Raw genomic sequence first — 27,724 nt, forward strand, 5'->3', positions numbered from 1 at the left:
ATAAGGGTTAATTAGTATTGTAGTTTGGTCAGGACGTGGCAGAGGGTATTCGTTTTATGTGGTTCGGGGTGGTGTGTTTTGTTGAAGGGGCATTTGGTTCAAGTATTCCGGGGTTTTTGGGCACTGTTTGGTTTTCAGGTATTCTATGTTTAGTCTAGTATGTCTGTTTCTATGTTTGGTTGATTGGGGTTGGGACTCTCAGTTGAAGGCAGGTGTTGTCTATCTGCCTTTGATTGAGAGTCCCATATATTAGGGTGTGTTTGTGTTTGTTATGTGTGGGTGATTGTTCTGTGTTTCGCCTTGTGCCTTACCAGACTGTTTTTGTTGATCGTTCGTGTTTTGTTATTTTTGTACGTTCATTTTGAAAATAAATAAACATCAAGATGAGCCTGCACATACCTGCTGCGTTTTGGTCCTCCTTAACCGACGACAAGCGTGACATTACTTGTTATTTTTCTATTTTTATTTATTTTTATCTTTATTTATTTATTGTTTACTTCAGTTTATTTAGTAAATACTTTCTTAACACTTGTTTTTTTCTTAAAAGCGCATTGTTGGTTTAGGGCTTGTAAGTAAACATTTCACTGTAAGGTCTACACCTGTCGTATTCGGTGCATGTGACAAATAAAATTTGATTTGAACACACTACATTGCGAAAAGTATGTGGACACCTGCTCATCGAACAGTTCATTCCAAAATCATGGGCATTAATATGGAGTTGGTCTTTGCTGCTATAACACCCTCCACTCTTCTGGGAAGGCTTTCCATTAGATGTTGGAACATTGCTGCTATAACAGCCTCCCCTCTTCTGGGAAGGCTTTCCACTAGATGTTGGAACATTGCTGCTATAACAGCCTCCACTCTTCTGGGAAGGCTTTCCACTAGATGTTGGAACATTGTTGCTATAACAGCCTCCTCTCTTCTGGGAAGGCTTTCCACTAGATGTTGGTCTTTGCTGCTATAACACCCTCCACTCTTCTGGGAAGGCTTTCCACTAGATGTTGGTCTTTGCTGCTATAACAGCCTCCACTCTTCTGGGAAGGCTTTCCATTAAATGATGGAACATTGCTGCTATAACAGCCTCCACTCTTCTGGGAAGGCTTTCCACTAGATGTTGGAACATTGCTGCTATAACAGCCTCCACTCTTCTGGGAAGGCTTTCCACTAGATGTTGGAACATTGCTGCTATAACAGCCTCCACTCTTCTGGGAAGGCTTTCCATTAGATGTTGGAACATTGCTGCTATAACAGCCTCCACTCTTCTGGGAAAGCTTTCCATTAGATGTTGGAACATTGCTGCTATAACAGCCTCCACTCTTCTGGGAAGGCTTTCCACTAGATGTTGGAACATTGCTGCTATAACAGCCTCCACTCTCCTGGGAAGGCTTTCCATTAGATGTTGGAACATTGCTGCTATAACAGCCTCCACTCTTCTGGGAAGGCTTTCCACTAGATGTTGGAACATTGCTGCTATAACAGCCTCCACTCTTCTGGGAAGGCTTTCCACTAGATGTTGGAACATTGCTGCTATAACAGCCTCCTCTCTTCTGGGAAGGCTTTCCACTAGATGTTGGAACATTGCTGCTATAACAGCCTCCACTCTTCTGGGAAGGCTTTCCACTAGATGTTGGAACATTGCTGCGGGGACTTGCTTCCATTCAGCAACAAGAGCATTAGTGATGTCGGGCGATTAGGTCGAGCTTGCAGTTGGCATTCCAATTCATCCCAAAGGGTTTGAGGTCAACCCTATATGCATTTGGGAAGGTTGCATTCTCCTGGCATCCACAAACCCAGATTCGCCTGTCGGACTGCCAGATGGTGATGCATGATTCATCGCTCCAGAGAACACGTTTCCACTGCTCCAAAGTCCAATGGCGACGAGCTTTACACCACTCCAGCTTTCATAAATCTCCAGACGAACAGTTCTTGACGGTGCTTCCAGAGGCAGTTTGGAACTCGGTAGTGAGTGTTGCAACCGAAGACAGACAACGTTAACACGCTACACACTTCAGCACTCGGCGGTCCCGTTCTGTGAGCTTGTGTGGCTTTCCACTTTGCGGCAGAGTCGTGGTTGCTCCTAGATGTTTTAACGTCACAATAACAGCAATCACAGTTAAATTTCATGAACTCACTAGTTGGAAAGGTGGCATCCTATGATTGTGCCATGTTGAAAGCCACTGAGCTCTTCGGTAAGGCCATTCCACTGCCAATGTTTGTCTATGGAGATTGCATGGCTGTGTGCTCAATTTTATACACCTGTCATCAACGGGTGTGGCTGAAATAGCCGAATCCACTAATTTGAAGGTGTGTCCACATACTTTTTTATATATAATGTACATTAATCTAATATGATCCATTATTGCTAGCGATCCTCAGGAACAACCACACTAACATGACAGAGGAAAGAAACTAACAATGTAATGCAAAATGTAAGTAAACTAACAGTAAGGTGACAGCTACAAATGTATGTGGTTATAAACTGATGTTGGCTACCGATAGTGCCTAATATTTAACGTAACATTTGTTATTAAATACAGTGAAAATCCGGGCATACAGTTGAAGTCGGAAGTTTACATACACCTTAGCCAAATACATTTAAACTCAGTTTTTCACAAATCCTGACATTTAATCCTAGTAAAAATTCCCTGTCTTTGGTCAGTTAGGATCACCACTTTATTTTAAGAATGTGAAATGTCAGAATAATAGTAGAAAGAATGAGTCAGGTTTGTAAGCCTCCTTGCTCGCACACTCTTTTTCAGTTCTACCCATCAATTTTCTATAGGATTGAGGTCAGGACTTTGTGATGGCCACTCCAATACCTTGACTTTGTCGTCCTTAAGCCATTTTGTCACTACTTTGGGAGTATGCTTGGGGTCATTGTCCATTTGGAAGACCCATTTGCGACCAAGCTTTAACTTCCTGACTGATGTCTTGAGATGTTGCTTCAATATGTCCACATAATTTTCCTACCTCATGATGCCATCTATTTTGTGAAGTGCACCAGTCCCTCCTGCAGCAAAGCACCCCCACAACATGATGCTGCCACCCCTGTGCTTCACGGTTGGGATGGTGTTCTTCGGCTTGCAAGACTCCCCCTTTTTCCTCCAAACATAACGATGGTCATTCTGGCCAAACAGTTCTATTTTTGTTTTCATCAGACCAGAGGACATTTCTCCAAAAAGTATGATCTTTGTCCCCATGTGCAGTTGCAAACCGTAGTCTGGCTTCTTATGGCAGATTTGGAGCAGTGGCTTCTTCCTTCGTACAGATGAACGTGGTACCTTCAGGCGTTTGGAAATTGCTCCCAAGGATGAACCAGACTTGTGGAGGTCTTTTGATTTTCTCATGATGTCAAGCAAAGAGGCACTGAATTTGAAAGTAGGCCTTGCAATTCATCCATAGGTACACCTCCAATTGACTCAAATGATTTCAATTAGCCTATCAGAAGCTTCTAAAGCCATGACATCATTTTCTGGACTTTCCAAGCTGTTTAAAGGCACAGTCAGCTTAGTACATGTAAACTTCTGACAAACTGGAATTGTGATACAATGAATTATAAGTGAAATAATATGTCTGTAAACAATTGTTGGAAAAATGACTTGTGTCATGCACAAAGTAGATGTCCTAACCGACTTGCCAAAACTAAAGTTTGTTAACTAGAAATTTGTGGAGTGGTTGAAAAACGAGCTTTAATGACTCTTGTTACTCATTTACCTTGGTGTTATCAGTAGCTCTTATCAATTTGTAAATTACACTGCATGGAAAATGGTGTTATTTCTATTGGGAAAAAGGAAGTAGACGTCGTTCCTCTTGGAACCGACAGGTTGTTGGACCTTATTCATCGTCTCATCGCTCGTAAAGGTGGTAACATTAAGTTAGGTCAGAATACGGCTTATGTGTAGACAAACCTCCTCCAAACCTTCATTTCAATGTCTAGAAGGTGAATGGCATACTATTCTCATTCTTAAGTTCAAGTACAGAATATGTGTAGAGAGAAAAGTACATAAACAGTGAATAACATTCTAGTTACATCTGCTTAGCGCGAGTCTAAATTCCCACCTAAATGAATAGGCCTGGGAATGAACAAGTTAAAAAAACACCCTTCTCCTCCTATTTGTCCCAGCAGTGTAAACAGGCATGATGATCACTAGTCATAAATAATAACCACACTCACTTTTTAAAACATTAACTATTCAGCACTGTCAGTAATTGTCATATCAGAAGTAGGGATGAGAGGGAAAGGATTGATGCAGTTTGAGTGGTGGTGGGTATGGAAGAATCCAGTTTGAGTGGTGGTGGGTGTGGAAGAATCCAGTGAGGGTGGTGGTGGGTGTGGAAGAATCCAGTTTGAGTGGTGGTGGGTATGGAAGAATCCAGTTTGAGTGGTGGTGGGTATGGAAGAATCCAGTGAGGGTGGTGGTGGGTATGGAAGAATCCAGTTTGAGTGGTGGTGGGTATTGAAGAATCCAGTGAGGGTGGTGGTGGGTATGGAAGAATCCAGTTTGAGTGGTTTTGGGTGTGGAAGAATCCAGTTTGAGAGGTGGTGGGTATGGAAGAATCCAGTGAGGGTGGTGGTGGGTGTGGAAGAATCCAGTGAGGGTGGTGGTGGGTATGGAAGAATCCAGTTTGAGTGGTGGTGGGTATGGAATAATCCAGTTTGAGTGGTGGTGGGTATGGAAGAATCCAGTGAGGGTGGTGGTGGGTGTGGAAGAATCCAGTGAGGGTGGTGGTGGGTATGGAAGAATCCAGTGAGGGTGGTGGTGGGTATGGAAGAATCCAGTTTGAGTGGTGGTGGGTATGGAAGAATCCAGTGAGGGTGGTGGTGGGTATGGAAGAATCCAGTTTGAGTGGTGGTGGGTATGGAAGAATCCAGTGAGGGTGGTGGTGGGTATGGAAGAATCCAGTTTGAGTGGTTTTGGGTGTGGAAGAATCCAGTTTGAGTGGTGGTGGGTATGGAAGAATCCAGTGAGGGTGGTGGTGGGTGTGGAAGAATCCAGTGAGGGTGGTGGTGGGTATGGAAGAATCCAGTTTGAGTGGTGGTGGGTATGGAAGAATCCAGTTTGAGTGGTGGTGGGTATGGAAGAATCCAGTGAGGGTGGTGGTGGGTGTGGAAGAATCCAGTGAGGGTGGTGGTGGGTATGGAAGAATCCAGTGAGGGTGGTGGTGGGTGTGGAAGAATCCAGTGAGGGTGGTGGTGGGTGGAAGAATCCAGTGAGGGTGTGAGAGAGTGAGGTTGAGTCAGGGGGATCTCTCTATTCTCTACTCTTGGCTGGTTGTGAGTGAGGTTTGATTCTCTCTCTCTCTCTCTCTCTCTCTCTCTCTCATCTCCATGATAGGAAGGGAGTAGGGACAGATATGATGATATCCCTGGGGATGGCTGACTGGCAGGATGGCTGGGGATGGCAGACTGGCAGGATGGCTGACTGGCAGGATGGCTGGGGATGGCTGACTGGCAGGATGGCTGACTGGTGCCACACCATAACAATCCCACTACTACATCACCATAGAAATGGATCCACTGCTGTGTTCTGAACCCATTATGAAGACAGAGAGAGAGAGAGAGAGAGAGAGAGAGAGAGAGAGAGAGAGAGAGAGGATTACATCTGCAACCCTATATCTGTGGCTCGTTTGCCTGTTCCCTCTCAGAGCCTCTGTATACACACAGTTTCTCCCAGTCACATCATGCACTGGATACAGTCTCTCCCAGTCACATCATGCATTGGATACAGTCTCTCCCAGTCACATCATGCACTGGATACAGTCTCTCCCAGTCACATCATGCATTGGATACAGTCTCTCCCAGTCACATCATGCATTGGATACAGTCTCTCCCAGTCACATCATGCATTGGATACAGTCTCTCCCAGTCACATCATGCATTGGATACAGTCTCTCCCAGTCACATCATGCATTGGATACAGTCTCTCCCAGTCACATCATGCATTGGATACAGTCTCTCCTAGTCACATCATGCATTGGATACAGTCTCTCCCAGTCAAATCATGCATTGGATACAGTCTCTCCCAGTCACATCATGCATTGGATACAGTTTCTCCCAGTCACATCATACATTGCATACAGTCTCTCACAGTCCCATCATGCATTGGATACAGTCTCTCCCAGTCACATCATGCATTGGATACAGTCTCTCCCAGTCACATCATGCATTGGATACAGTCTCTCCCAGTCACATCATGCATTGGATACAGTCTCTCCCAGTCACATCATGCATTGGATACAGTCTCTCCCAGTCACATCATGCATTGGATACAGTCTCTCCCAGTCACATCATGCATTGGATACAGTCTCTCCCAGTCACATCATGCATTGGATACAGTCTCTCCCAGTCACATCATGCATTGGATACAGTTTCTCCCAGTCACATCATGCATTGGGTATATGAAGTGATATACAGTGTAGGCTGAATTACGTTTTAATTGAATTTAGATACATCTTCATAATGGCTGACAATCAATACACAAGTTATTTACATTAGTCATTATTATGAAATATTACAATTGGAATTTACAGGAACTTTGTACAAAATATGCCTGATGCGTCGTGGTAACGTGGTGGATTCATCTCAGGTCCTGTCACAGTCCTTTCTGGAGAGAAAAAAAATGGTTTTGACCCATGCATAAAAACACTGATGTTTTATTAGTGTCTGGTAGTTGGTAGGTAGTGGTAGAGCCTTAGTTTCCTCGCTGCCAAGTAGCTGCTTTTAAAAGTCCACTAGAAAGAAATGGGGAAAATAAGAAACTAAACAAAGAAAAAACTTAAAGTACAAAGTACAGGGTCAGGAAAAATTACATTCTTATTTTTCTTTGATGAATTTCAGCTTTTTTGATTTGTGTAATCCGGCCACGGTACATTTTACCTGTTAGTTAGTTAGACTGCAAAAAAAAACAACAACAGACCCGTTTAAATATATAATTCATTCATAATTTTTATACATCTGGTTTTTCATTAATATTTAGTTTTTAAAAATGGACCATGTCCTTTTCAACATGATTTTTAAAACCTTATATCTACAATTCATCAAAACATAAAACCTAATCACAATGGAACGTGTCAAAGTTCTAGAACCAATAAACTCTATTGATATGATTGTGGATTACTATATTTATGCAGCAACTTTCATTGCAATGAAAGATGGGCTTAGCTATCTTTGATGTCCATCAGCAATGTAAATAAGCACCCCCCTGGGTTATAAAATAAAGCAAACCTCTCTCCCCTTGATGCCGCCCACACTGGCAATGCAGAGGCAAGGGTTTAACAGCACTGTCTCTCTCTTTAAACGAGGCCAGTTTGATTTGGTGGACTACTAGATTCTGAGAAGTACAACAAAGTCAGGTCAAAAACACTTGGCAGGTCAGAGCTTCAAGATCCACCGTCTTACTATACTTTTACATATGAAACCTTCATGGGAACTTCAATGGCCAGAATGTACGATGGGTCATGACCTCTAGGTTAAAGGTCATGAACCCACAAAATGGCAGGACAGAAATGGCAGCACTGAAGACCCATTGGAATGTCCATAGAGAAGAGTGCTCCCTATTGACCAGCTGCGGTACTTTCACTTACAGTAGCCCGTTGTTGTTGGTCCCCAAATAAACCCCAAGCTCAGCCTAAGCTATGGGTGTGAAAAGAGTGCTGCAGGAATGGCGCCTGCAACACTTCTTGCTACACAGAAGAAATAACCTTAACTAGTTTTAAAAACCAAAATGCTTTGTGCTCCATCGTTAAAGATGGAGATGCAGCAGAAATGAAACAGAAGCATGCTTTTTAAAAGGATGTTTTTGATATACAATAACTATAGGAAAATAATCTATCAAAGATCAACCCCATTTAAAATCCTCGAGAAAAGCTTTCCTGGATGCAGATAGCTCGGCTATGAACGAAACACACATACTAAAACAAAACAAATCCTTAAAGTAAACACAAGCATAAATATTTGATCCACAGAGAGTTAAGCTACAAATGACAAATATTAGAGTGATATATTGACATTTCTTCGGGAACAGGCACAATGTCTGTCTGTCTGTCTGTCTTTTTAAAATCTCTCCTCTCCCCTGTTGAATTGTCGGTCAGTCATTAGAGGTTATTCCCAGATCAGAAAAGTCATGGCAGATAGAAGCTGACTGTAGAAGAAGTGTTCGGGTGTAGCGCTCCTTCCTTACAAAATTATTTTCTTTTATTTCACACATTTCTTTAAAATGAATCAGAAAAAAAAATAGGTGCGCTGTTCCCTCTCTCTCTCTCTCTCTCTCTCTCTGTCTCTCTCTGTCTCTCTCTCTCTCTCTCTCTTGCTGTCTCTCTCTCTCTCTCTCTCTCTCTCTCTCTCTCGTCTCCATGATATCCCTCCATCCATCTCTCCTTAGTGAGCGTAGTAGAGCCAGTAGATCACGTTAAAGAAGGAAAACACAGTAGGGAAGATCATCCTGGACCACTTGTCGATAGAGTTCACATCAGCCAGGTCAGGGATGTTGACCTTGAGCTGCGAGGCCCGTCTCCGTAGGCGGGACTTCTTCTGGGTGGCGTGGCGCTCCAGGGCGCTGTGTGGTCCGCCGCCGTAGTTCTGGCGGGCCATGGCGGCCCTACGGTACTGCAGCGTGGAGCTGTCGTAGGCCAGCATGGTGTTGCGGGGGTCACCCAGACCCCCAGGGCCCAAGGACCTGGACAGCTCAGGAGGAACACCCCCCATCTCGTTCTTCATCTCCAGGGAACCAAACAGGATGTTGTCATCAGTCAGGGAGGCGGTCATCTGTGATACGAGGAGGGGGGAGGAAGAGGAGGGGCCGTGAGAGGAAGTGAATGGAGGCAAGGTTTATAGATCTTATTCTTAAATAATCTATGCTTACTTAACATACTTTGAAGGTGTCTATCTTTACTGTTAATTAAAAATAATTATGTGTGCGTTTTATTAGTAATGTATTATTAGTTGTTCTCATAGTTTATGATGGAGGGGTTTATCAAGTACTGTTCTGTGGTTGTTCTAATAGGACACATTTGACTTACAGTAGCGAGTGTATTTACCATGAAATGTAATACTTAATTATAGATTATATTTCTATAAGTCAATAGCTAGTCATTACACATAAGTATAAACTGGCAGTCCTGTAAATATACTATATATATACATATATACTACCGTTCAAAAGTTTGGCGTCACTTAGAAATGTCCTTATTTTTAAAGCAAAGCACATTTTTTGTCCATTAAAATAACATCAAATTGATCAGAAATACAGTGTAGACATTGTTAATGTTGTAAATGACTATTGTAGCTGGAAACGGCTGATTTTGAATGTAATATCTATATAGGCGTACAGAGGCCCATTATCAGCAACCATCACTCCTGTGTTCCAATGGCACGTTGTGTTAGCTAATCCAAGTTTATCATTTTAAAAGGTTAATTGATCATTAGAAAATCCTTTTGCAATTATGTTAGCACAGCTGAAAACTGTTGTTCTGCTTAAAGAAGCAATAAAACTGGGCTTCTTTAGACTAGTTCAGTATCTGGAGCATCAGCATTGGTGGGTTCGATTACAGGCTCAAAATGGCCAGAAACAAATAACTTTCTTCTGAAACTCATCAGTCTATTCTTGTTCTGAGAAATTAAGTCTATTCCATGCGAGAAATTGCCAAGAAACTGAAGATCTCGTACAACGCTGTGTACTACTCCCTTCACAGAACAGCGCAAACTGGCTCTAACCAGAATAGAAAGAGGAGTGGGAGGCCCCGGTGCACAACTGAGCAAGAGGACAAGTACATTAGAGTGTCTAGTTTGAGAAACAGACGCCTCACAAGTCCTCAACTGGCAGCTTCAATGCTAATCCAAGTTTATCGTTTTAAAAGGCTAATTGATCATTACCAGTCTCAACACCAGTCTCAACGTCAACAGTGAAGAGACGACTCCGGGATGCTGGCCTTCTAGGCAGAGTTGCAAAGAAAAAGCCATATCTCAGACTGGCCAATGAAAAAAAAAGATTAAGATGGGCAAAAGAACACAGACACTGGACAGAGGAACTCTGCCTAGAAGGCCAGCATCCCGAAGTCGCCTCTTCACTATTGACGTTGAGACTGGTGTTGAGACTGGTAATGATCAATTAGCCTTTTAAAATGCTAAACTTGGATTAGCTAACACAACGTGCCATTGGAACACAGGAGTGATGGTTGCGGATAATGGGCCTCTGTACACCTATGTAAATATTCCATTAAAAATCAGCTGTTTCCCGCTACAATAGTCATTTACAACATTAACAATGTCTACACTGTATTTCTGATAAATTTTATGTTATTTTAACAGACACATTTTTTAAAATGTTATTTAAAAAACAAGGACATTTCTAAGTGACCCCAAACTTTTGAACGGTAGTGTGTGTGTATATATATATATATAATATATATATACATATATATATTATATATATATTTATATATATATATATATATATATATATATATATATATATATATATAAATCATTCTCATGGAGAAATCATCTTCATTGGCATCTCATAATTTTAGCCAGCATGTGGTTAACATTCTGTCTAGTCAGAACAAGACAAACCAAGTAAACAAACAACGTAAACAAAAGGAAGAAATGTGAGAGGATAAAGGTTGAGAGAAACAGTAATAAGGAAATATTGCAAAGATGAAGTAGAGCTTAAGGTTGAAAGTTCAGGCGTCAAAGTTAGGTTTAGGTTAGGAGAGACGTTGTGAGGAAGTGGATCGGGAGTTTCTTCATCCATAGCCTGACTTCAGAATTAAACAAAACATCTCTAAATCAAAAAAGATTTTCAACTTAATAGTTGAAAGAAGAAAAAAAAATCAATGATATCTGTTGTTTATACTCTGTTCCAAGGCCACTCAGTTGGCAAAACTCAGAATGAGAAATAATCTTTTGTCTTTTTCTTCTCTGTTAGTAGGCTGAGTGATAATATTCCACTAACCATCTAATTTCCTTTCAATTGCTTCACTTGCTATTTGGGAGAGTTATCAATTTACCTCAGATGTTCATTTTTCTGTCATACCAACATTAGCTTTGGAATAGCTTGTAATTACAACCAGCATTTCCTGTCCCCCCATTTTTATAGGTTTCCCATCAATTAAAGGTGTATAATATCTTCACTGAGAAGTAGACTCTGTACCAAATGGCACCCTATTCCCTATATTGGTCCTGGTCAAAAGTAGTGCACTAAATAGAGAATATGGTGCCATTTGGAACGCAGATCCAAACTATGCTGTAATTTATTCAACCACTACAATGACGTGTTTGTTAGGAAAATGCATGAAGAGCAAATCAAGAGAAGGGAAAAAAACACAATGGTGGGAAGTGATGATTAAAGTTGCCTTTAAAAATCTATAGAATAAAATTAAAGAAATGCACAAAAATACTACAGTATTTTCCTCTGATCGGTGGGGGGGGGGGGGGGGTGTTGATTCAGATTGATGACATTTTGTTAAAGTTTTGACTTTCAAAACCTTCCAGTACCTTATTTCTTTGCTCGCCTAGTCCTAATGCGGCATCGTCCACAAAGATGGGATCCCACATCGTGTCATACGCGTCAATTTCCCTCTGTTTCATTCTGGCATACAGAGCATCATCTCTCTGAACTACATTTCCCACCATCCACTGCAAGCATACAAAATCAGCACTGTTACCATGGAGAAATCGCAGCTTGCTGTCAGATGTTGTCAAATCCTGGTCTAACTAATAAAGGTGTATTTTCATTGAAGTGTGGTTGATAGATACACATGGCTACACCAATGGGACATGGAGGTGTAGTAGAGCCCTAGTGCAGAGAGAACCCTGGTAAAGGACATCAAGTCAACAGTTGATCACAGAAGCATCACATTGACCTTGAGAGAAAAAATAGCCTGTGTTCTCCTACTGCATCCGACACCACATTACACCAACAACACAACCTCTCTAGAACCATCTGTCCCTACTCCCTTCCTATCCAGAGACACCTACCTTATTGGGGTCGGGTCGGAGTTTCTCGTTGTTGGCGACGGCTAGTTTCTCGGCGGCCCTCTTCTGCCTCTGGGGCCCCCGTCCAAAGAAGATGTAGTTGACGAAGGCGTACTCCAGCAGGGCCAGGAAGACGAACACAAAGCAGCCCATCAGGTACATGTCTATGGCCTTGACGTAGGGGATCTTAGGAAGAGTCTCTCTCAGATGGGTGTTGATGGTGGTCATGGTCAGCACTGTAGTGATACCTGGAGATCACATTTTACCTTTACAATCACAGCATTCACCAAAATAATGTCATAAACAAGTAATTCAGAGCCTATCAGCTTTATAATAGTTATCAAAAAACACCGGAGATCATTGGAAAGAGAATTTAGTCGTAAACAAGCAAGATGACTACTTATCAAACAAGTGTTTTCAACGTTTACTGTCCTCATCTGCAGCGCTGAATATAAATCGTTTTTCATTATTGTTTTTCAATTGTGCTTTCAATCGAATCAAAAAACCCTAAACCTGAAATGGGTGTCAGGTGTGCGTCTTCAAAGGAGATGAAATCAGCTACAGTTTATATCGGATTCTGTATGTGATAAAGGACCAGAATAATCCTGTGTCCTCCTGGTACAGGGTCGGGAAACAGCCAACAGGGATGTGAGTAGTAAACAAGTCCATAGTAGTGAAATAGTTTGGCACCCTTACAGACCTAATGAACCCATATGGACAGATGGTTCCTCATTCTCCAGACCTAATGAACCCATAGGAACAGATGGTTCCTCATTCTACAGACCTAATGAACCCATAGGGACAGATGGTTCCTCATTCTACAGACCTAATGAACCCATACGGACAGATGGTTCCTCATTCTACAGACCTAATGAACCCATACGGACAGATGGTTCCTCATTCTACAGACCTAATGAACCCATACGGACAGATGGTTCCTCATTCTACAGACCTAATGAACCCATACGGACAGATGGTTCCTCATTCTACAGACCTAATGAACCCATACGGACAGATGGTTCCTCATTCTACAGACCTAATGAACCCATACGGACAGATGGTTCCTCATTCCCCAACATCTACATGGAACTTTTGCCTAGCTGTGTATGGGCACACGTGTGGGGGTATGTGTGTGTGTGTTCATTCATGTACTGTAAGTGTATGTGCGTGTAAGCGTTCATATGTGTGTGCTTGCATGTGTGTGTATGTGTATGTGAGTGTTGAGTCTCTGTCCAAATTCCAGGGGACCAACCAAAAGGTCCAGGAATCAAATCAAATCAAAATTTTATTTGTCACATGCACCGAATACAACAAGTGCAGTATACCGCACAGTGAAATGCTTACTTACAAGCCCTTTTAACCAACAATGCAGTTTAAAAGTAGTGTTAAGAAAGTATTTACTAAAATAAAGTGAAGTAAAAAAATAAAATTTAAATAACAAATAATTAAGGAGCAACAATAAAATAACAGAAGCGAGGCTATATACAGGGGGTACCGGTACAGAGTCAATGTGCGGGGGTACAGGTTAGTCGAGGTAATTGAGGTAATATGTACAGTGGGGGAAAAAAGTATTTGATCCCCTGCTGATTTTGTACGTTTGCCCACTGACAAAAGAAAGGATCAGTCTATAATTTTAATGGTAGGTTTATTTGAACAGTGAGAGACAGAATAACAACAAAAATATCCAGAAAAACGCATGTCAAAAATGTTATAAATTGATTTGCATTTTAATGAGGGAAATAAGTATTTGAACCCCTCTCAATCAGAAAGATTTCTGGCTCCCAGGTGTCTTTTATACAGGTAACGAGCTGAGATTAGGAGCACACTCTTAAAGGGAGAGCTCCTAACCGCAGCTTGTTACCTGTAAAATGACACCTGTCCACAGAAGCAATCAATCAATCAGATTCCAAACTCTCCACCATGGCCAAGACCAAAGAGCTCTCCAAGGATGTCAGGGACAAGATTGTAGACCTACACAAGGCTGGAATGGGCTACAAGACCATCGTCAAGCAGCTTGGTGAGAAGGTGACAACAGTTGGTGCGATTATTCGCAAATGGAAGAAACACAAAAGAACTGTCAATCTCCCTCGGCCTGGGGCTCCATGCAAGATCTCACCGCGTGAAGTTGCAATGATCATGAGAATGGTGAGGAATCAGCCCAGAACTACACGGGAGGATCTTGTCAATGATCTCAAGGCAGCTGGGACCATAGTCACCAAGAAAACAATTGGTAACACACTACGCCGTGAAGGACTGAAATCCTGCAGCGCCCGCAAGGTCCCCCTGCTCAAGAATATATATACAGGCCCGTCTGAAGTCTGCCAATGAACATCTGAATGACTCAGAGGACAACTGGTGAAAGTGTTGTGGTCAGATGAGACCAAAATGGAGCTCTTTGACATCAACTCAACTCGCCGTGTTTGGAGGAGGAGGAATGCTGCCTATGACCCCAAGAACACCATCTCCACCGTCAAACATGGAAGTGGAAACATTATGCTCTGGGGGTGTTTTTCTGCTAAGGGGACAGGACAACTTCACCGCATCAAAGGGACGATGGACGGGGCCATGTACCGTCAAATCTTGGGTGAGAACCTCCTTCCCTCAGTCAGGGCATTGAAAATGAGTCGTGGATGGGTATTCCAGCATGACAATGACCCAAAACACACGGCCAAGGCAACAAAGGAGTGGCTCAAGAAGAAGCACATTAAGGTCCTGGAGTGGCCTAGCCAGTCTCCAGACCTTAATCCCATAGAAAATCTGTGGAGGGAGCTGAAGGTTCGAGTTGCCAAACGTCAGCCTCAAAACCTTAATGACTTGGAGAAGATCTGCAAAGAGGAGTGGGTCAAAATCCCTCCTGAGATGTGTGCAAACCTGGTGGCCAACTACAAGAAACGTCTGACCTCTGTGATTGCCAACAAGGGTTTTGCCACCAAGTACTAAGTCATGTTTTGCAGAGGGGTGAAATACTTATTTCCCTCATTAAAATGCAAATCATTTAATAACATTTTTGACATGCGTTTTTCTGGATTTTTTTGTTATTCTGTCTCTCGCTGTTCAAATAAACCTACTATTAAAATTATAGACTGATCATTGCTTTGTAAGTGGGCAAACGTACAAAATCAGCAGGGGATCAAATACTTTTTTCCCCCACTGTACATGTAGGTAGAGGTAAAGTGACTATGCATGGATAATAAACAGAGAGTAGCAACAGCGTAAAAACGGGGGTCGGGGGGGACAATGCAAATTGTCCAGGTAGCTATTTCATTAGATATTCAGGAGTCTTATGGATTGGGGGTTGAAGCTGTAAAGAAGCCTTTTGGACCTAGATTTGGCACTCCGGTATCACTTGCCGTGCGGTAGCAGGCTAGGATGGCTGGAGTCTTTGGCAATTTTGGGGCCTTCCTCTGACACCACCTGGTATAGAGGATGGCAGCAAGCTTGGCCCCAGTGATGTACTGGGCCGTACGCACTACCCTCTGTAGTGCCTTGCGGTCAGAGGCTGAGCAGTTGCCATATCTGGCGGTGATGCAACCAGTCAGGATGCTCTCGATGGTGCAGCTGTAGGACCTTTTGAGGATCTGAGGACCAATGGCAAATCTTTTCAGTCTCCTGAGGGGGAATAGGCTTTGTCGTGTCCTCTTCACGACTGTCTTATTGTGCTTGGACCATGATAGTTGGTTGATGATGTGGACACCAAGGAACTTGAAGCTCTCAACGTGCTCCACTACAGCCCCGTCGATGAGAATGGGGGTGTGTTCGATCCTCCTTTTTCTGTAGTCCACAATCATCTTCTTTGTCTTGATCACGTTGAGGGAGAGGTTGTTATCCTGGCATCACATTGCCAGGTCTCTGACCTCCTCCCTATAGGCTGTCTCATCGTTGTCGGTGATCAAACCTACCACTGTTGTGTCATCGGCAAACCTAATGATAGTGTTGGAGTCATGCTTGGCCATGCAGTCATGGGTGAACAGGGAGTAAAGGAAGGTGCTGAGCACGCACCCCTGAGGGGCCCCCATGTTGAGGATTAGTGTGGAAGATGGGTTGTTACCTACCCTTACCACCTGTGGGCGGCCCGTCAGGAAGTCCAGGATCCAGTTTCAGAGGGAAATGTTTAGTCCAAGGGTCCTTAGCTTAGTGATGAGCTTTGAGGGCACTATAGTGTTGAATGCTGAGCTGTAGTCAATGAATAGCATTCTCACATAGGTGTTCCTTTTGTTCAGGTGGGAAAGGGCAGTGTGGAGTGCAATAGAGATTGCATCATCTGTGGATCTGTTGGGGCAGTATACAAATTGGAGTGGGTCTCGGGTATCCGGGAGGATGCTGTTGATGTGAGCCATGACCAGCCTTTCAAAGCACTTCATGACTACAGACGTGAGTGCTATGGGGCGGTAATCATTTAGGCAGGTTACCTTCGCTTCCTTGGGTACAGGGACTATGGTGGTCTGCTTGAAACATGTTGGTATTACAGACTTGGTCAGGGACAGGTTGAAAATGTCAGTGAAGTCACTTGCCAGTTGGTCAGCGCATGATCAGAGTACAGTACACGTCCTGGTAATCCTTCTGCCCCGTGGCCTTGTGAATGTTGACCTGTTTAAAGGTCTTACTCACATTGGCTACGGAGAGCGTGATCACACAGTCGTCCGAAACAGCTGGTGCTCTCATGCATGCTTCAGTATTGCTTGCCTCGAAGCGAGCATAGAAGGCATTTAGCTCGTCTGGTAGGCTCGTGTCACTGGGAAGATCGAGGCTGTGTATGTAATGGAACTGCTTCCCTTTGTAGTCCGTAATAGTTTGCAAGCCCTGCCTCATTCGACGAGCGTCGGAGCCGGTGTAGTAGGATTCAATCTTAGTCCTGTATTGATGCTTTGCCTGTTTGATGGTTCGTCGGAGGATATAGCGGGATTTGTTATAACCTTCTGGGTTTGAGTCCACTCCTTGAAAGCGGCAGCTCTAACTTTAAGCTCAGTGTGGATGTTGCCTGTAATCCATGGCTTCTGGTTGAGATATGACATCATTGACACACTTATTGATGAAGCCAGTGAATGATGTGGTGTACTCCTCAATGCCATCGTAAAAATACCGAAACATATTCCAGTCTGTGCTAGCAAAACAGTCCTGTAGCTTAGCATCTGCATCATCGGACCACTTCCTTATTGAGCGAGTCACTGGTTTTTTCCTGCTTCAGTTTTTGCTTGTAAGCAGGAATCTGAAGGATACATTTATGGTCAGATTTGCCAAATGGAGGGTGAGGGAGAGCTTTGTACGTGTCTATGTGTGTGGAGTAAAGTTGGTTTAGAGTTTTTTTCCCCTTTGGTTGCACATTTAACATGCTGGTAGAAACTAGGCAAAACGGATTTAAGTGAGCATTTTCTTGTTTGCTTATGGCCTTATACAGCTCGTTGAGTGTTGTCTTAGCGCCAGCATCGGTTGTGGTGGTAAATTTCATAGCTATGAAAAATATAGATTTCAACTCTCTTGGTAAATAGTGTAGTCTACAGCTTATCATGAGATACTTTACCTCAGGTGAGGAAAACCTTGAGACTTCCTTAATATTAGATTTCTTGCACCAGCTGTTATTTACAAATAGACACAGACCAACACCCCTTATCTTACCGGAGGCAGCTGTACTGTCTTGCCGATGGAGCAAAAACCCAGCCAGCTGTATGTTATCCATGTAGTCATTCAGCCACGACTCAGTGAAACATAAAATATCACAGTTTTTATGTCCCATTGGTAGGATAGTCTTGATAGGAGCTCATCCATTTTGTTATCCAATGATTGCACGTTGGATAATAGGACTGTTGGTAGAGGGGGATTACTCATTCGTCGTTGGATCCTTACAAAGGCACCCCGACCTACGTCCCCTGTATCTCTGTCTCTTCTTCATGCAAATGACGGGGATTCGGGCCTTGTCCGGTTTCTGAAGTAAATCGTTGACTCGTTAAAGAAAATGTTTTGTCCAGTACGAGGTGAGTAATGGCTGTCCTGATATCCAGAAGCTCTTTTCGGTCATAAGAGACGGTGGCAGAAAAACAATATGTACAAAATAAGTTACAAATAACGCGAAAAAACACACACAATTGGTTAGGAGCCCGTAAAACAGCAGACATCTCCTCCAGCACCATCATATATATATATATATATATATATATATATCATATATGCATCTGTAGACATAAGAAGCAGCCCAGTGTGTTACCCCCTTTAACACCTTACTTCCTACATACAGTAGTGCACTATTTTTTTTTACCAGAGCCCTATGGGTAGTGCACTATATAGGGAATAGGGTGTCATTTGGGAAGCAGCCCTGGTATTAGTCACAGCACGATTCACCTGTGTTTTTAGGCCCAATACACCCATTGTGTTTGATACATTAGTCATCTGTGTTATTAGACCCAATACACCCATTGTGTTTGATACATTAGTCATCTGTGTTATTAGACCCAATACACCCATTGTGTTTGATATGTTAGATTTCTGTGTTATATAACCATTGTGTTTGATATGTTAGATTTCTGTGTTATATACCCATTGTGTTTGATACGTTAGATTTCTGCGTTATATACCCATTGTGTTTGATATGTTAGATTTCTGTGTTATATAATCTGCATTTGGTCAGATTCATAGGTATTATACGTAACTCTGCCATCCATCGGCCACGCAGTCACACAGCTAACTATGCCTGTTCATGCTGCATTCCCCATGGCCTCTGATACCATCTAGAGCTAGAATTAACAATACACAGGGCTCATGTTCAGGACAGGGCTCATGTTCAGGACAGGGCTCATGTTCAGCCCAGGGCTCATGTTCAGGACAGGACTCATGTTCAGGACTGGGCTCATGTTCAGCCCAGGGCTCATGTTCAGGCCAGGGCTCATGTTCAGGACAGGGCTCATGTTCAGGACAGGGCTCATGTTCAGGACAGGGCTCATTTTCAAGACAGGGCTCATGTTCAAGACTGGGCTCATGTTCAGGACAGGGCTCATGTTCAGGACAGGGCTATATGAAACCTGGACATCGGGGATATATTCAGCTATTTAAATCTGGACATCGGGGATAGATAAACCAGTCAGGTGAATATTTAGGCATCATGGTTTACACATCAGAAAGACAGACAGACAGAGCAAGCCAACCAGCCAGCCAGCCAATCAACCAGACAGCCAACCAACCAACCAGCCAGCCAATCAACCAGCCAGCCAGCCTGCCAGCCAGCCAATCACACAGCATAAGAGAAAAGCTCATCAGAAAAACAACAAACAGGATCCAGTTCCACCTGACAATCACCTGACAATCACCTGACAATCACCTGACAATCACCTGACACAGGTCAGTGGACTAAGGCGCTCATTAGGACCTTATCCTGGCCAATAACCCTGGTTTCACAAATCATTCACAGTACTAATATAATTGTCATTAGATAGCAATACGATCAAGGTGCAAGGACTATATGTAATCACTATCGTATCTGGTTTAGGGCAGAATATTAATGCTCCATTTCTTTCTTTTATATGTCACCCATGAACAACAATGCATATTTTACATGACATTTCAAAACAATGCGAACACTATGACACCAATGTTTGTAAACATGGCTATACTGTATAAGTTTTATTTGATTGATTGATTGACTGACTGACTGATGAATCTCGATGGCTTTATTGATCGATCGTTGGGCAGTCTTACCCAGGGCCACTCTGGCAGCGGAGGCATCATAGTTGATCCAGAAGGAGACCCAAGACAGGATGGTGATCAGGATAGAGGGCATGTAGGTCTGCAGGATAAAGTAACCGATGTTCCTCTTTAGCTTGAAGCTCAGAGACAGGCGGGGATAGGAACCTGCATGGAGGAATATAGACAGAACTTTATTTATTTTTTATTTTACTTTATTTAACCAGGTAAACCATTGAGAATACATAGTATTTTACAATAACGACCTGAAGTGGAGGGAATAAGGACTCTAAAGCATAGAAAGGTAATATACAGAATATCTGTGTATCAACCCCTGAAAATCTACAGTATAACCGTAGATATACATAGGTATACTGTATCAAAATGGCCGCCGCTGTGTACCTGTAGAGAAGACCACGTTCTTGGAGACCAGTTTGTAGTCCACGATGGAGAACTGAGGCAGCTCTATTCTCTCCACCCCAGACACAGCTCCATCTCCACCTCGCCAGTAGAACTCAATGTCATCAGTGGTGTAGCCATCTGCAGGGGACAAACACAGGTACTACAGTCTTAGAATACATACCAAACTAACCTAGCGGGCCAAAATGGGAGCAATGCTCAAATGGCTATGGTCAATGTCAAAAGACAGGGACACGAGGCTCTCAACATGTTGAGTTGACATCCGGTTTTCCTCAAAGGTTCTATTTTTGGTCCTGTAATGCTTACTATTTACATCAATTATTTATATTCTGGTTTGTCAAATGCTACTAGAGAACATAATGGTAGGTTTAATAATACATACAATTAGAGATGGAGATTACAGAAGACATTTCAGGGGACCAAAAACTGTCCGCTAACTGGGTAGATCATCTGTTCACCTTCTGTTGTGATAACCCTTCTGTTGTGATAACCCTTCTGTTGTGATAACCCTTCTGTTGTGATAACCCTTCTGTTGTGTCTTCTGATCCCTCCTGTCTCAGCCTCCAGTATTTATGCTGCAGTAGTTTATGTGCCAGGGGGCTAGGGTCAGTCTGTTACATCTGGAGTATTCTCTTGTCTTATCCGGTGTCCTGTGTGAATTTAAATATGCTCTCTCTAATTCTCTCTTTCTCTCTTTCTTTCTTTCTCTCGGAGGACCTGAGCCCTAGGACCATGCCTCGGGACTACCTGGCATGATGACTCCTTGCTGTCCCCAGTCCCCCTGGCCATGCTGCTGCTCCAGTTTCAACTGTTCTGCCTGCGGCTACGGAACCCTGACCTGTTCACCGGACGTGCTTGTTGTACCCTCGACAACTACAATGATTATTATTATTTGACCATGCTGGTCATTTATGAACATTTTAACATCTTGACCATGTTCTGTTATAATATCCACCCGGCACAGTCAGAAGAGGACTGGCCACCCCTCATAGCCTGGTTCCTCTCTAGGTTTCTTCCTAGGTTTTTGGCCTTTCTAGGGAGTTTTTCCTAGGGAGTTTTTCCTAGCCACCGTGCTTCTTTCACATGCATTGCTTGCTGTTTGGGGTTCTAGGCTGGGTTTCTGTACAGCACTTTGAGATTTCAGCTGATATACGAAGGGCTATATAAATACATTTGATTTGATTTGATTTGTAATAATCCTTCTGTTGTGATAACCCTTCTGTTGTGATAACCCTTCTGTTGTGATAACCCTTCTGTTGTGATAACCCTTCTGTTGTGATAATCCTTCTGTTGTGATAACCCTTCTGTTGTGATAACCCTTCTGTTGTGATAACTATTCTATTGTGATAACCCTTCTGTTGTGATAACTATTCTATTGTGATAACCATTCTGTTGTGATAACTATTCTATTGTGATAACCCTTCTGTTCTGTTAGCCTCACCCTTTGTCATATAGAGCAACATAACACAGGCAGCATGCAGGCGGTGCAGGCATTTCCCCTCTCTTTCCCTCTCTCTTTGTCTCCCTCCATATCGCTCTCCCTCTCTTTCTACGCCTCTCTCTCTCCATATCTCTCTCTCTTGCTCTCAACCCCCCCTCTCTCTCCCTCCATCTCTCGCCCTCTTTCTCAACCCCCTCTCTCTCTCTCTCTCTCTCTCTCTCTCTCTCTCTCTCTCTCTTTCTCTGTTTAACCCCTCTCTTTCCCTCTCTCTTTGTCTCCCTCCATATCTCTCTCCCTCTCTTTCTACGCCTCTCTCTCTCTCCATATCTCTCTCTTGCTCTCAACCCCCCCTCTCTCTCTCCATATCTCTCGCCCTCTTTCTCATCCCCCTCTCTCTCTTTCTATCTCTCTCTCTTTCTCTGTTTAACCCCTCTCTCTCTCTATCTCTTTCCCGCTCTCCTTCTCTGAGTACTACTTCCTCTGCTTGCCACTCATAATAAGAGGCAGTGACCTATTTAGACGCAATGAATAATTAAACTCTCAGCCTTTGATTTTCTGAAAAATGAAGACATAATTCCTCCCTGTGCCTCGCTCTGACCCAGGACAGATGGATAGATAGGAGTTGTGAGAGGACACTATAGCTGGTTATTGTAATGGTGTGGCCAGTCAGTCATTGAGTTATCTAATGCTATATGTGACAGTTGGATGAAGAACCAGATACTATAGAAACAATACCACTGTCAAAACACAGCATATCCCACTTCTGACACCAATGTAGCTCGTCATTGTTTTTGGCGTGTCTATCGTTGAGATTTGTAATGCCTACACTGACAGTTAAGCCTCAAATAGTACAGAATAGAAAAACTACCAGTATCAAAATACAACCTAGCCCAAGCCAAAAACATAGTACTGTAGCTAATCCTTGTGTAAAAGCATGCAGCACCAACTACAGTCCACTACTACTATGCAGTAGGAACTGTCTCTCCAGTTTATCCACAGAACTAATGGAACAGCTCAGTATCACCCCAATTAGCCTATCCCCATCCACCATGCTGCGGGTTCTAATGTGTTGTTGACTTCCGATCAAACAGAGTGTGGACAGGGCCAGCCAAGAGACTATGAGGCTGGGGAGGGGAGGACGGCTCGTCGGCCATGTGTGTGTGCATTTGTAGATGTGTATGCTGGGTTTAGGGTCATGAAGTATTGTGTGGATGAAGGGCGGGTGGGTGGCAGGCGGGTTTAATAAAGAGAAAGCAATACCTTAAAAAAATCCATAAATGTATCATTCTTCTGCAATTTATATCTATAGGTTACATTTAGAATTTTCTTTCATTATTTTAGGCTATCTGGCATTGGTACCTAAGTGGAAGACTTAGGGCCGAACTGTATGACAGCTTTGAACACTCTTGGCATTCTCTCAACCAGCTTCATGAGATAATCACCTGGAATGCATTTCAATTAACATGTGTGCCTCCTTAAAAGTACATTTGTGGAATTTCTTTCCTTATTAATGCATTTGAGCCAATCAGTTGTGTTGTGACAAGGTAGAGGGAGTATACAGAAGATAGCGGTAAAAGACCAAGTCCATATAATGTCAAGAACAGCTCAAATTGTATTTTTATTTATTTATTTGTTCACCTTTATTTAACCAGGTAGACTAGTTGAGAACAAGTCCTTTATTTAACCAGGTAGGTCAGTTGAGAACAAGTTCTCATTTACAACTGCGACCTGGCCAAGATAAAGCAAAGCAGTGCTACAAAAACAACACAGAGTTACACATGGAATAAACAAACGTACAGTTAATAACACAATAGAAAAATCTGTATACAGTGTGTGCAAATTAAGTAAGGAGGTAAGGCAATAAATAGGCCAATAGTGGCGAAGTAATTACAATTTAGCAATTTACACTGGAGTGATATACAGTTGAAGTCGAAAGTTTACATACACTTAGGTTGGAGTCATTAAAACTTGTTTTCAACCACTCCACAAATGTCTTGTTAACAAACTTTAGTTTTGGCAAGTCGGTTAGGATATCTACTTTGTGCATGACACAAGTCATTTTTCCAACAATTGTTTACAGATAGATTATTTCATGTATAATTCACTGTATCACAATTCCAGTGGGTTAGAAGTTTACATACACTAAGTTGACTGTGCCTTAAAACAGCTTGGAAAATTCCAGAAAATTATGTCATGGCTTTAGAAGCTTCTGATCATCATTTGAGTCAATTGGAGGTGTACCTGTGGATGTATTTCAAGGCCTACCTTCAAATTCAGTGCCTCTTTGCTTGACATCATGGGAAAATCAAAAGAAATCAGCCAAGACCTCAGAAAAATTGTAGACCTCCACAAGTCTGGTTCATCCTTGGGAGCAATTTCCAAACGCCTGAAGGTACCACGTTCATCTGTACAAACAATAGTGCGCAAGTATAAACACCATGGGACCACGCAGGCGTCATACCGCTCAGGAAGGAGACGCATTATGTCTCCTAGAAATGAACGTACCTTGGTGCCGAAAAGTGCAAATCAATCCCAGAACAACAGCAAAGGACCTTGTGAAGACGCTGGAGGAAACAGGTACAAAATAATCTATATCCACAGTAAAACGACTCCTATATCCTAAAATGACTCCTAGATAGTAAAACGAGTCCTATATCGACATAACCTGAAAGGCCGCTCAGCAAGGAAGAAGCCACTGCTCCAAAACCGCCATAAAAATGTCAGACTACGGTTTGCAACTGCACATGGGGACAAAGATCGTACTTCTTGAAGAAATGTCCTCTGGTCTGATGAAACAAAAATAGAACTGTTTGGCCATAATGACCATTGTTATGTTTGGAGGAAAAAGGGGGAGGCTTGCATGCCGAAGAACACCATCCCAACCGTGAAGCACAGGGGTGGTAGCATCATGTTGTGGGGGTGCTTTGCTGCAGGAGGGACTGGTGCACTTCACAAAATAGATGGAATCATGAGGATGAAAATTATGTGGATATATTGAAGCAATATCTCAAGACATCAGTCAGGAAGATAAAGCTTGGTCGCAAATGGGTCTTCCAAATGGACAATGACCCCAAGCATACTTTCAAAGTTGTGGCAAAATGGCTTAAAGACAACAAAGTCAATGTATTGGAGTGGCCATCACAAAGCCCTGACCTCAATCCAATAGAACTGAAACTGAACTGAACTGAAAAAGCTTGTGCGAGCAAGGAGGCCTACAAACCTGACTCAGTTACACCAGCTCTGTCAGGAGGAATGGGTCAAAATTCACCCAACTTATTGTGGGAAACTTGCGGAAGGCTACATGAAGCGTTTGACCCAAGTTCAACAATTTAAAGGCAATGCTACCAAGTACTAATTGAGTGTATGTAAACTTCTGACCCACTGGGAATGTGATGAAAAAAAAAAGCTGAAATAAATCATTCTCTCTACTATTATTCTGACATTTCACATTCTTAAAATAAAGTGGTGATCCTAACTGACCTAAGTCAGGGAATTTTTACTAGCATTAAATGTCATTATTCAAAATGGCGCCGGAAGAAATGACAGCAGTTTTATGGGCGCCCAACTGCGTACGGCCCAGTACATCACTGGGGCTAAGCTGCCTGCCATCCAGGACCTCTACACCAGGCGGTGTCAGAGGAAGGCCCTAAAAATTGTCAAAGACCCCAGCCACCCCAGTCATAGACTGTTCTCTCTACTACCGCATGGCAAGCGGTACCGGAGTGCCAAGTCTAAAACAAAAAGGCTCAACAGTTTTTACCCCCAAGCCATAAGACTCCTGAACAGGTAATCAAAATGGTTACCTGGACTATTTGCGTTGTGTGCCCCCCCCAACCCCTCCCAAACCCTCTTTTTACGCTGCTGCTACTCTCTGTTTATCATATAAGCATAGTCACTTTAACTATACATTCATGTACATACTACCTCAATTGGGCCGACCAACCAGTGCTGTCGCACATTGGCTAACCGGGCTATCTGCATTGTGTCCCGCCACCCACCACCCACCAACCCCTCTTTTACGCCACTGTTACTCTCTGTTTATCATATATGCATAGTCACTTTAACCATATCTACATGTACATACTACCTCAGTCAGCCTGACTCGCTACTTTTATAGCCTGTCTTTTTACTGTTGTTTTATTTCTTTACCTACCTACAGTGAGGGAAAAAAGTATTTGATCCCCTGCTGATTTTGTACGTTTGCCCATTGACAAAGAAATGATCAGTCTATAATTTTAATGGTAGGTTTATTTGAACAGTGACAGAGAGAATAATAAAAAAAAACAGAAAAACGCATGTCAAAAATGTTATAAATTGATTTGCATTTTAATGAGGGAAATAAGTATTTGACCCCCTCTCAATCAGAAAGATTTCTGGCTCCCAGGTGTCTTTTATACAGGTAACGAGCTGAGATTAGGAGCACACTCTTAAAGGGAGTGCTCCTAATCTCAGTTTGTTACCTGTATAAAAGACACCTGTCCACAGAAGCAATCAATCAATCAGATTCCAAACTCTCCACCATGGCCAAGACCAAAGAGCTCTCCAAGGATGTCAGGGACAAGATTGTAGACCTACACAAGGCTGGAATGGGCTACAAAACCATCGCTAAGCAGCTTGGTGAGAAGGTGCCAAAGGTTGGTGCAATTATTCGCAAATGGAAGAAACACAAAAGAACTGTCAATCTCCCTCGGCCTGGGGCTCCATGCAAGATCTCACCGCATGGAATGGCAATGATCATGAGAACGGTGAGGAATCAGTCCAGAACTACATGGGAAGATCTTGTCAATGATCTCAAGGCAGCTGGGACCATAGTCACCAAGAAAACAATTGGTAACACACTACGCCGTGAAGGACTGAAATCCTGCAGTGCCCGCAAGGTCCCCCTGCTCAAGAAAGCACATATACATGCCCGTCTGAAGTTTGCCAATGAACATCTGAATGATTCAGAGGACAACTGGGTGAAAGTGTTGTGGTCAGATGAGACCAAAATGGAGCTCTTTGGCATCAACTCAACTCGCCTTGTTTAGAGGAGGAGGAATGCTGCCTATGACCCCAAGAACACCATCCCCACCGTCAAACATGGAGGTGGAAACATTATGCTTTGGGGGTGTTTTTCTGCTAAGGGGACAGTACAACTTCACCGCATCAAAGGGACGATAAACGGGGCCATGTACCGTCAAATCTTGGGTGAGAACCTCCTTCCCTCAGCCAGGGCATTGAAAATGGGTTGTGGATGAATATTCCAGCATGACAGTGACCCCAAACACATGGCCAAGGCAACAAAGGAGTGGCTCAAGAAGAAGCACATTAAGGTCCTGGAGTGGCCTAGCCAGTCTCCAGACCTTAATCCCATAGAAAATCTGTGGAGGGAGCTGAAGGTTCGAGTTGCCAAAAGTCAGCCTCGAAACCTTAATGACTTGGAGAAGATCTGCAAAGAGGAGTGGGACAAAATCCCTCCTGAGATGTGTGCAAACCTGGTGGCCAACTACAAGAAACGTCTGACCTTTGTGATTGCCAACAAGGGTTTTGCCACCAAGTACTAAATCATGTTTTGCAGAGGGGTCAAATACTTATTTCCCTCATTAAAATGCAAATCAATTTATAACATTTTTGACATGAGTTTTTCTGGATTTTTTTGTTGTTATTCTGTCTGTCACTGTTCAAATAAACCTACCATTAAAATTATAGACTGATCATTTCTTTGTCAGTGGGCAAACGTACAAAATCAGCAGGGGATCAAATACTTTTTTCCCTCACTGTATTGTTCACCTAATACCTTTTTTGCACTATTGGTTAGAGCCTGTAAGTAAGCATTTCACTGTAAGGTCTACACTTGTTGTATTCAGCATTTCACTGTAAGGTCTACACCTGTTGTATTCAGCATTTCACTGTAAGGTCTACTACACCTGTTGTATTCAGCATTTCACTGTAAGGTCTACACCTGTTGTATTCAGCATTTCACTGTAAGGTCTACACCTGTTGTATTCAGCGCACATGACAAAGAAACTTTGATTTGATGTCAGGAATTGTGAAAAACTGAGTTTAATGTATTTGGCTAAGGTGTATGTAAACTTCCGACTTCAACTGTAGCCTTAATATTAACTCCTGCAGAATTAAGCATTGCTTGCAGTAAAATGATCCACCAAATGTATGCAAAATGTTGACACAGCAAGGAGTGGAGAAATATGATTTCTTGCTTTCAGCATCTTGAGAGAATGTGA

At 42.8% G+C, this 27,724-nt stretch overlaps 1 protein-coding gene across 2 annotated transcripts in view; it reads right to left on the reverse strand.

Annotated features, from left to right (window-relative positions):
• Window positions 1-6,417: 6,417 nt before the first annotated feature.
• Window positions 6,418-27,724, reverse strand: part of LOC115167402 (gamma-aminobutyric acid receptor subunit beta-2-like) — an 88,034-nt gene continuing 66,727 nt past the window's right edge. The window contains exons 6-10 of one of the 2 annotated variants that reach the window (XM_029721802.1): window positions 20,045-20,182; window positions 19,658-19,810; window positions 11,978-12,222; window positions 11,495-11,635; window positions 6,418-8,764 (exon numbers count right to left, since the gene is read on the reverse strand). In XM_029721802.1, the coding sequence (XP_029577662.1) occupies window positions 8,378-8,764; window positions 11,495-11,635; window positions 11,978-12,222; window positions 19,658-19,810; window positions 20,045-20,182 (1,064 nt within the window). In that variant the 3' untranslated portion in view covers window positions 6,418-8,377. The remainder of the gene's footprint in view (window positions 8,765-11,494; window positions 11,636-11,977; window positions 12,223-19,657; window positions 19,811-20,044; window positions 20,183-27,724) is intronic. The other variant, XM_029721811.1, reaches the window with a different exon arrangement.

Source organism: Salmo trutta, chromosome 3, assembly GCF_901001165.1.
Source record: "Salmo trutta chromosome 3, fSalTru1.1, whole genome shotgun sequence".
In the NCBI taxonomy this organism is placed as follows: Eukaryota; Metazoa; Chordata; class Actinopteri; order Salmoniformes; family Salmonidae; genus Salmo; species Salmo trutta.